The 9,385-nt window shown below is 32.7% G+C and overlaps 1 protein-coding gene across 1 annotated transcript; it reads left to right on the top strand.

Moving 5' to 3' along the window:
* The first annotated feature begins 2,050 nt into the window (after positions 1-2,050).
* On the top strand, positions 2,051-4,925 carry LOC124837240 (basic helix-loop-helix (bHLH) DNA-binding superfamily protein). Its single transcript, XM_047312559.2, has 8 exons — positions 2,051-2,516; positions 2,832-3,011; positions 3,130-3,195; positions 3,413-3,481; positions 3,602-3,685; positions 3,782-3,976; positions 4,080-4,216; positions 4,315-4,925. Exons 1-7 carry the CDS (start codon positions 2,175-2,177, stop codon positions 4,170-4,172), a joined length of 1,029 nt encoding a protein of 342 aa, XP_047168515.2. The 5' UTR covers positions 2,051-2,174; the 3' UTR covers positions 4,173-4,216; positions 4,315-4,925.
* The last annotated feature ends 4,460 nt before the right edge of the window (positions 4,926-9,385 follow it).

Raw genomic sequence — 9,385 nt, 5'->3', positions numbered from 1 at the left:
AAATATAAAGTAAGATACTAAAAGTGATTTTTTTAAAAAATATACTTGATATTTATTTAATTTATTTAAATGACTTATAGATGATTTTTTGTGTTGCGCAAACATCACCAAAGAAATCTAAGTTTCCTTCTTAACTAATTTAATATAAAAGTTAACCAAGGTCAGTCTAATAAACACTATCACATACGTTTACTAATTGAATGCAAAATATCATATTTTTGGGGTTTTAGTGAAAATAGAAAATGGTAATCGATTAAACAACACTAAAACTAAAAAAAAATGAAAATACAAGATTGAAATGTAAAGTGTAGTAGAAATTAAATGAAATGTATGATCAAAACTAAAGAATAAAAACATATATCAAAAGAAAAGCATCAACAAAATAGAAGTGTTCCAACCAAGTGCTTAAAAATATGAAGAAAGTAGTGAATGCATTGTAAAACAGTGCATAATCAAGAGGTGGAATAGTAGTTCAGACAATTAGATATTAACATTAAATTGAAGTTCATTGTGCAAAATTAAAATTAGGTGGAAGGGCAATAAAATAAAAGGAAAGAAACAATGAAAATAAGAGCTTAAAACACATCAAATTAAAAACAAACTATCGAAAACAAGTCTACAACATTATTAAACTCGGAAAATGAAAATAATAGTACCAAATGTCTCCTCCTTTCAATACTCAGAAAAAAAAAATTAAAGTTTGCCTCTCGACTTCCCTCCCCCTGTTATATTCTCCAAATATATATATATATATATATATATATATATATATAAAAGAAAATTTTTGTTCCACATGACTATTACCACTCGTCTCAAACTCAGAATTCTCCTTGACGAAAATCTAAAAAACTGCAAAAAGTTGTCATAACAAAATTGGTTTCTGTATTTTCTACTAATGTGGTAGTGCACAATCCTCGGTTAACTCCATATGGGTAGTAGTGAAAGTTATAAGTGAAAATATTTGTCTAGGACAAGCTTTTTTTTGCTGGCCGAGCTTCTCCTCTATTGAGTGAGTTTCTCCCGATCGGCAAGATTAGATGACACGAAGCAACACAACTGAAATTTGCACCTCCAAGTATTTGATTTGTAGCTTCTAACTTATTTCTTTATATAAACCTCTCCCCTTATCCTTCTCGAATTACAACTAGGTTTCCATCAATGTAGCTTTTAGGGTCAACTCAGGAGCTTATCAACATGACATAACAAGTAGAAATTCTTGTAGACCAACAACTCAACAACATAACAACACGATAATCCGATCTCAGCAGCTTAACAATATGATACCTTAACTTAGCAGCTTAGTAACACGTATTCCACAACACATGAAAATTCTAAAACTTCCTAGGATACATAAATCTAAGTTAAAATTAAAAGATAAATAAAAACAAACAGTATAAAAGAGTGTAATAAGCTTTAATGTAATATAAATGTATAAAAATTGATCTATCTAACGTATATATTTAAAGAAATAAAATCACGTGAAGTGATAAGTATTTCAAAACAAAATGAATAATTAAAAAACCCATCAATTATCATCTCTAAAATATTACTCTTTCTCCTAGATAGGTACTAAATTAAACATATTATATAATAATTCCTCAAATATTAAAAATGATTCTAAATATTTTTTTACCTATGGAAAAATTCGTCAAATTAACTCTTTTAGCTTAATAAAATATTTCAATATAAAATTAAATTAGTGACGTTTGAAATACTTTAAAATCTATTTATATATGACTTTAAAATCTATTTATATATCACTCTATACAAAATTGATGGTGTACTAGAGTAATTAATGTTTAAAATTCTTAGAGCGTGTTATTATTTTTAAGGGTTCCCAACAAACAAAAAGCATCATAATCTTTCCTATTTATGATAATTGGAGTGCCATTTATTACTATGACTAATGTGAAAGAGAAAACAAATTGATGACATTAGACCAGTCAAATGTACTGCCTCTGCTGCATGAGAAAGAGTTACTTACTGCTTTTAAAGATTTCTAACATTTTATGTCCTCAGATCTGTATATATAGAGACCACACACCCTTTTAGTTTTGTCACAGACCATCCTTTCCTGACTCCTCCACACCACTGCATCCCTTTCTTTCATCATTTTCGTTCTTCATAACTTCCATTTCCAACCCAAAGAAACACACACTCTCTCTCTTTCCCACATGGCAGCTTTTTCATACCAGTACCATCCTTTTCTGGTTGATCCTGCATTCTTCCCCAGCAACATGAACACCCCTTCTTCTCCTTCTCCTCCCCAGTTTCACCTCCCTCAGGAAACATCTTTTAATCTCACAAACCAGGAGACTAGCTGTGTTGACCAAAGCTCCAAGATCACCATCAGTGACAATGAGCCTTCTGTCACAAAAAACCTTAGCCCTCAGTCCTCTGTGGTGGTGGACAAGCTTGAAACCGGTGAACAGGTCACTCAGAAGGTGAACACTCCGCCGTTGAAGAAAAGAAGAACCAGAAATGGATCTTCCTTGACTAGTAACACTCAATCCAAGGTAAATAATTTCAGTTTAATTTCTTTATACTCACTAAGTTTCATTCTGTTAATCCAGCAGAAATCATTCTTGCTTTAACAACTTTTAAGATAAACTTACTGTACAGAGTTTGTTGCGGCTAGACTATACTATATAACTATTTACAGTAGAAATGAATGATTTATGTTCTAGCTTTATTTGTTTGTTTTCAGAAAATGTTGTAGCTTTATTAATTATGCAAGTTTGGGGCCTTTTTCCAGCATTAAAATTTGCTATAATATAATTAGAGTTTAGTGTGTTAACCAAATTAGTATTGTTGTTTGTTTATTATTCTAGGATACTGCAACAGAAGGAAGAAGCAAGAAACAAAGGAAGAACAATGGTGGGGTGAAAGAAGACAAGGCAAAAGAAGAGAAGAAGGAGCAGAGAAAATGTCATGAAGAGCCCCCAACAGGCTATATCCACGTCAGAGCAAGAAGGGGTCAGGCAACGGATAGCCACAGCCTTGCGGAGAGGGTACTGTACTCTCTTAACAACTTGAAATTATCGATGGCTGTGGGGCCCACTAATGTGCTGGCTGCCTTGAGTTTTATCTTCATGTCTCATTCTAATGTTGCAAGAAAATGGATTTCAGGTGAGAAGAGAGAAGATAAGTGAAAGGATGAAGGTGCTGCAACGGCTTGTGCCAGGCTGTGATAAGGTAGGTAAAGTAGCACTTCATGTCACACTTCTGTAGGACCAATAATTTTATTTTCCTTAAAAATAATATTGAAATAAGTTTATGACTTAACAACAACTCCTTTGTTATTTTTTGTGTGATTTGTGAAATGTGGTTGTGTTCTTGTAAGAATTGCCCTTTATACATTAGTTTTTTCCCATTTCTTCTGACAGCTTCATGTGGTTTGGTTTTTATCTAGGTGACTGGAAAGGCCCTTATGTTGGATGAAATAATCAATTATGTTCAGTCTTTACAGAATCAAGTTGAGGTACCCTTAACGGATTCAATTGTTTTTCTGATTAATACTTCACCTTGATTATTCATCATGGATTAGCTATATACCATTTGTATTATTCTAACAAGCTAGCTATGCCTGTAATTTCTGCAGTTCTTATCAATGAAGCTTGCTTCCGTGAATCCCATGTTTTATGACTTGTCAACGGATCTAGATACCCTCTTGGTTAGACCAGAGGTGAGGATTGATAAAGAAAACTAACAATTTCCTTGTTGACTGATCAAGTTAAACATGTCTAATCATGAGCTAACATGTTCTCTTTGAACTTTTCAGAAACTAAATAGCATGGCATCACCATCACCACTACCATGTGTGTCACATTGCAACAGCCCCAACGAAGCCACAACTTTTGCTGATACAACCACCATTACCCCCACCAACATCTTTCACAATGCCACTGACTATCTTTTGGATAATTCAGCTTCATTTTTTCTTCAAGGCCAGAGGTCAACTATGTTCTCTGAGGAGGTATAAACGCAATTAACCAATTTTCAATGTTAGAAAAAGAAAAAAAGGTTTTCTATACTACTACTACTATCATTATTTTTGCTGACAAAAACATCATTTTCAGGATACCGGTAGTCATTTCTGGGACGCAGAGGACCAGCGACAAAAGTTTCTTCATCCATATGGATTCAGCAACAACTTATGTTCCTTTCATTAATAAATTTTTTTCCCAAAGCTGCCCTAAAAAATTACGAAATTGATGTAAGTTTTCACATCCTATATCTTATTAGAACATTATAATATAACTCAATGATATGTGGTTCTGAGTCTGACCCTTTTTTTTAATAAAACTTCCTCAGGATTTAGCTTTTACACTAGGTAAGAAAACCCAAAGAGGAGCGAGAATGAGCCAAAAGGAAATTAGACATTAGGAGAAAAAACCAAAGCTACGCTTGGTATCGGTATAAGTACATCATTTCAGTCGAAGAAAAGGGTAATTGGTGGCGTAAAGAGTCTGGCTTGGTTCCTAGTCCATCAGATTAAAGTGACCTTTGAAGATGAATAAAGGGCACCAAAGTTAATGGATGAAGAACCAGAAGGACAGAAAATACCGACCAAATAAGACCATATCTTTTCTAGATCCATTGTTCTGTTCCAGTGATTTTTGACTCTCCAAGGACTTATGATGCACAAATTCCGAGAGACTATCAATCCTATACACAGAGCAATGTCATGTAAATTATCAAAGTATTGATTCTCGTGGTGGCAGTTATTCTGTTGGTACAGTTAATTTCACCATTATTGAGAAACGAGGGTTGATGCTACTGATTATGTTCTTGAAATGACTGGCCATGCATTTCTTTCTTGGTCTAGCTTTTATGTATATGTATCTGCAGAATCTTCATAGTTTTGGCATCCTTATGATTATTGTTGTTATATATTTATCCATCCACAGCCAAAGTTTCTATAACTAGATGTTCAACCTCAAACTGTCAGAGTTTAAAAATTAATAATGATTAATTTCGTATACTATGATTCATTATTTTCTTTAAAATTTAATATTCTGACGCTGCTTAACGAACCAATGCATGCGCGCCTATATATGTTCCACTCACATAAGAAAATTCGGTGTAGTTGTAATATTGATTGAGAAGTCATATTCATGTATCAATGGTAGAGTCGTGATCCTTTTATATTGTTAATTATATACAAGTTATAATCAACGAGTGTGTACTTGCGTTACTCCATTAAAATATTGGTCAGTTTCGTTTAATTTCAAAGGTAATCAATTTAATTCGCCTGTTTAAAGATAGTAAATGAATTGACGTGACAATTTTTTGTTTCCATAGACAAAGGAGTTCTGTCTTTGTTACAAGGATAGAACTGTCAAAAGGCTAAGAAGATCCTCCATACTTTCAGAGTGCATGTGCAATGGGAACACAGAAGAAATGCTCTCAATCTATGTACATTGAACCATTACTAAAATGTGGCGAGGCTACATGATAGAAATATTAAGTACAATGACCTTTTACAAATAGCTCACAAGGACGTGGTTAATTGGTTATCTTAAAGATTTTATCAGCTGAATAATTATAAAACTGAAGTAAATTATCTTTCAACTTTACCCTAAACCGATCTTCTTCTTGTTATCGTTGATGTAATAAATTAATAGTGAGTTGAATTTTTTCTGTCAGGGCCAACTAATGAATGATTTATTTTTGTTAGCTTTATATATGCATATGAAATTCAAATAATAGATATTTAAACATGGGCTCTTTTATAGAGCTTGTGCTCAATTTGAGAGGACAGAAAATTCCAAATTTTCCTTATCCCTATGAGCAACTGGTTTAGTAGATGCTAATGTGAAAACAAAGAGAAGTTGGTTCTAAATAGTTTGAAAATCAATATGTCTATGTATCAATCGACTATCTATTTGTTTTGACAAAGATGTCAACTAGCATTTATTCATAGCAAATAAACCAGATACTCCATCTACCTCATAAACTGCTGCTCAATAACGAAAAAGCCTACATTTTGGGCACCATATTTAAAAGAAGAATAGACGTCTACATTAAAGTGAAGACACAAAAGTCACATGTGGTTTAGTTACAAGAAAAATAGAAACGAATGCACATAAAATGAAGTGAAGAGAGAGAATTTCACTCCCAAGAAGCTAAAAGAATTCTTTCCCTTAACCTTTGCGTATGTGTGGATATAGACAGTCCATGTGGATTTTGTGTTCCACTTGTTTTCTCTGTGTCGACCCCCATGTTGCACTGTCCTCTCCAATCATATGCACCATCTTCTTCTATGCGTCTTTTCCAATTGAGGCTACAGATATACACACAACATGATCAACTGGGTTTTTGATGTATCTTGCATAACTAGCGTTAGTTGCCAGAAAGAAAGAAAGAAAGAAACTAGAAAAGAGCTTCATATTTATTCAGTCATGTGTCTAATCCTACCCTTTTTCCCACAGACACTAGCCTGATCTAGAACCAACTACATCATCTAGATTATCTGTTCATGCTTGTAATTTGCAATAGATACGTGAGTATATGGCACCCACCAATTTATCATGCCAGAAGCTATCTAAGTTAATGGTGATTAGTTTTCATATTAAATTGTTTTGGATTTCACATCATGACTCATCAATGCTGGATTTGGACACTGTAGAAACTGTTCTCTGGGCCGTTGATGCATGTTTGTCACTTGACACCTTAAGTATGCCTAAGAAAAGCACATGACTTAGAAAGCAATGTTAAAAGTTGGAACACACTTCCCAACCAAACCAGTTTGAGAAGACAAGGTGCTGCCATTTGTTTAGCAATAAACATATTTGTTGGTGCCCAAAGAAGTAAATGCTGTACATATTTGTTGCTCACCAACACGTCCATCTGCAATTCAGGGGTCCCCCCTGTTTTTATTATTTTAGGGTTTCCTCAACTGACAAGCAATGCAGCACTGGCCTTGTCTCTGCTTGACATTACTTCTTGGTTCTGTTTTTCTCTTCATCTTTCTACCAATCATGTTTTCCGAACTCTGGTCACAATTTTGTAACAAATTACAATTAAGTGTCGTTGATACAGCTACAATTGCAACCTCAATATTGTGTGACCCTCTAAATCTTGATGATGTGGCCAAAATCCCAGTGATAACCAGTTGCCATACCTCCTCTTTATACTTATTGATCATGACATTCAATGTTGAAATTGAATTTAATTAATGATGTTTTGTTCTTGTTGAGCCCGTAGCAATTAATATCTTCCTTCAAAATCCTTGATTACTGATATCTGGATAACCCGTCAAAGTCCACAATTCACACAAGATTACCTTAAAAGGCTTAAAGTCGTTAGCAAAAGTACAAGAATTGTTTCATCTTTAATTCTATCTCCTGCTCAAACTTAACTTCAAAGCAGGGATTTGCCTCTTCAAAGTTAGGGGAGTGCATGATAAACTATATTTATAACTAATTGTTCATAAAATCAGCAATTGCAGTAGAAGTTAACTTCAGAATTAATTATACATTTTATCAATATAGCTATATTCTTACACACTTTTACTTGGAGGAATTGGATTCTTTATTCGCTTGGTCTCAAAAATTCTGATGTTAGATGGTTCCTGTCAAAAGGAATATATCTAAATAAATTAAGTTTATTTATATTTAGTTAAGAAAAAGTTAACTTTTTTAACAAATATTAGGACCTTATCTTTTTTTTTTTTTTTAAAAAAAGGGTTACTTAATCTTGAAAATAAAATATTTAAAATGCATTTTTAAATAAAACATGGTTTTGAAAAATTAAACAAATAGATGGGTCCTATTATTGTCTGTGGGTACAACCTATGACAAGTCTGAACCTAAGCCCCCTTCTGACTTGTGCATATAAAGCAACAAGCATGAGCTTGAAAGATGTTAAAGTGTCTTCCTCAGACGGTGTAATAAAGAAGTTAGAGAAAGGTTAATTATTGATTTATTAAATTTTGCCCAAGTTATTATTATATGCCTCAAGAAGAAGAAGAAGGAAGGAATAAAGAAAAAAAAATGGAATAATATAAATGAGGCTTTGAATCTGTATAATAATCAAGTACTAGCTATGTAACCAACCAACTGTACGTTTCATCATGTCTAAGGTGATCATAATGGAGTTCTATAGTTTCCCAAGTAAATACTCCCATGGACCCTTCTCTTCCATTTACCACAGTAAGCTAAATTGTACGACTAATTATTTACTGTTGCTACTTTCAAACTTAGGATTAATCATCAACATGGATTCGAGTCCTTCAGGACCATCATTGCTTGGTAACTTTTGGGAGATAAAAATGAACGACCATAGACACACCCTTATATATTGTAGCTGGTTTCAGTGATTTTCCATGATAGTTAAAGCTGCAGTCATTAATGACTTGGGTTGGGTTGGCTTGGGACATGGCTAATCGAGAAGTACATAAGATTCGTGCGTACGTTAAGGGTGCATTAACTTTTTGCCAGTCACTGACTGATACCAAAAAAAGCAGTAACATGGTCAATTACTAAACCGTGAAGGTTATTCCATATTGATGAGGTTTTGGAACTAATTTAAAAAATAAACAGTTAATAGTGTCACAATCTGATGTCAAATGTAAATCTACATCCATTTCTCATTTGATAAAAGATAAATGACAGGATCAGGATCAGGATCAGTCTTGTGATAAGCTTGATGTAGAAGCTTGTTTGTCGTGATGATTAAGTCTACATCTATGTATGACATGAACTTCCTCTATACAAAGACTGATTTAGAATATTCAAGATCAGAATTTTTGTAGGAAATTTAGAAAATTAAAAGAATATGGATTGAAAAGTTACTAAAATTTTAAGTTTTTCTTTAATAAAGTTATAGAACTTCAATGATTTCAAGATGAGGTAAATGTTTATGTTACGAGATTTAATTTAGGTTTAAGAACACTTAATTTGGGTGTATAAAACTGAAGATATGACTACGAGATCAATCTAAACAAAAATGAATTTTTGAAAATCTAGTGAAGGAAGAAGATGAAGTGATGACAATGAAAAATGAAATGAAAAAAAATCAATCTTTTCAAGAAAGATAACACAAAATATGAGAAAGGTTTTTTGATATAGTCAAAGAAATTTTTGAATCACTAGAAAACTTAGAAAAATTAATTTCATTAAGATAAAAGAAATCAATCAATTATTTATAAATAAAATTTCATTTGTTCTTTCACAAATGGTTCAGCTTATTTAGAAGCTTTAACTATCATAATTACAAAATGAATCATTAATTGTAATTACATTCTACTTATACTAGTAATGATCTCACTACTTAATGATTGATTATAACTGAGATTATGATAATCAAAAGTCATCTAAAAACATTCAGTTATGCATCTTTTTTTATCTTCCAAAGGTTTATGACTAAGTGATGAATTGGG

This window comes from Vigna umbellata, chromosome 2 (genome assembly GCF_029865625.1).
Source record: "Vigna umbellata cultivar VRB3 chromosome 2, Vumbellata_1.0, whole genome shotgun sequence".
Taxonomy (NCBI): Eukaryota; Viridiplantae; Streptophyta; class Magnoliopsida; order Fabales; family Fabaceae; genus Vigna; species Vigna umbellata.
Note: the sequence above shows the minus strand (reverse complement) of the source record. Positions and strands in the feature narration are given on the sequence as shown.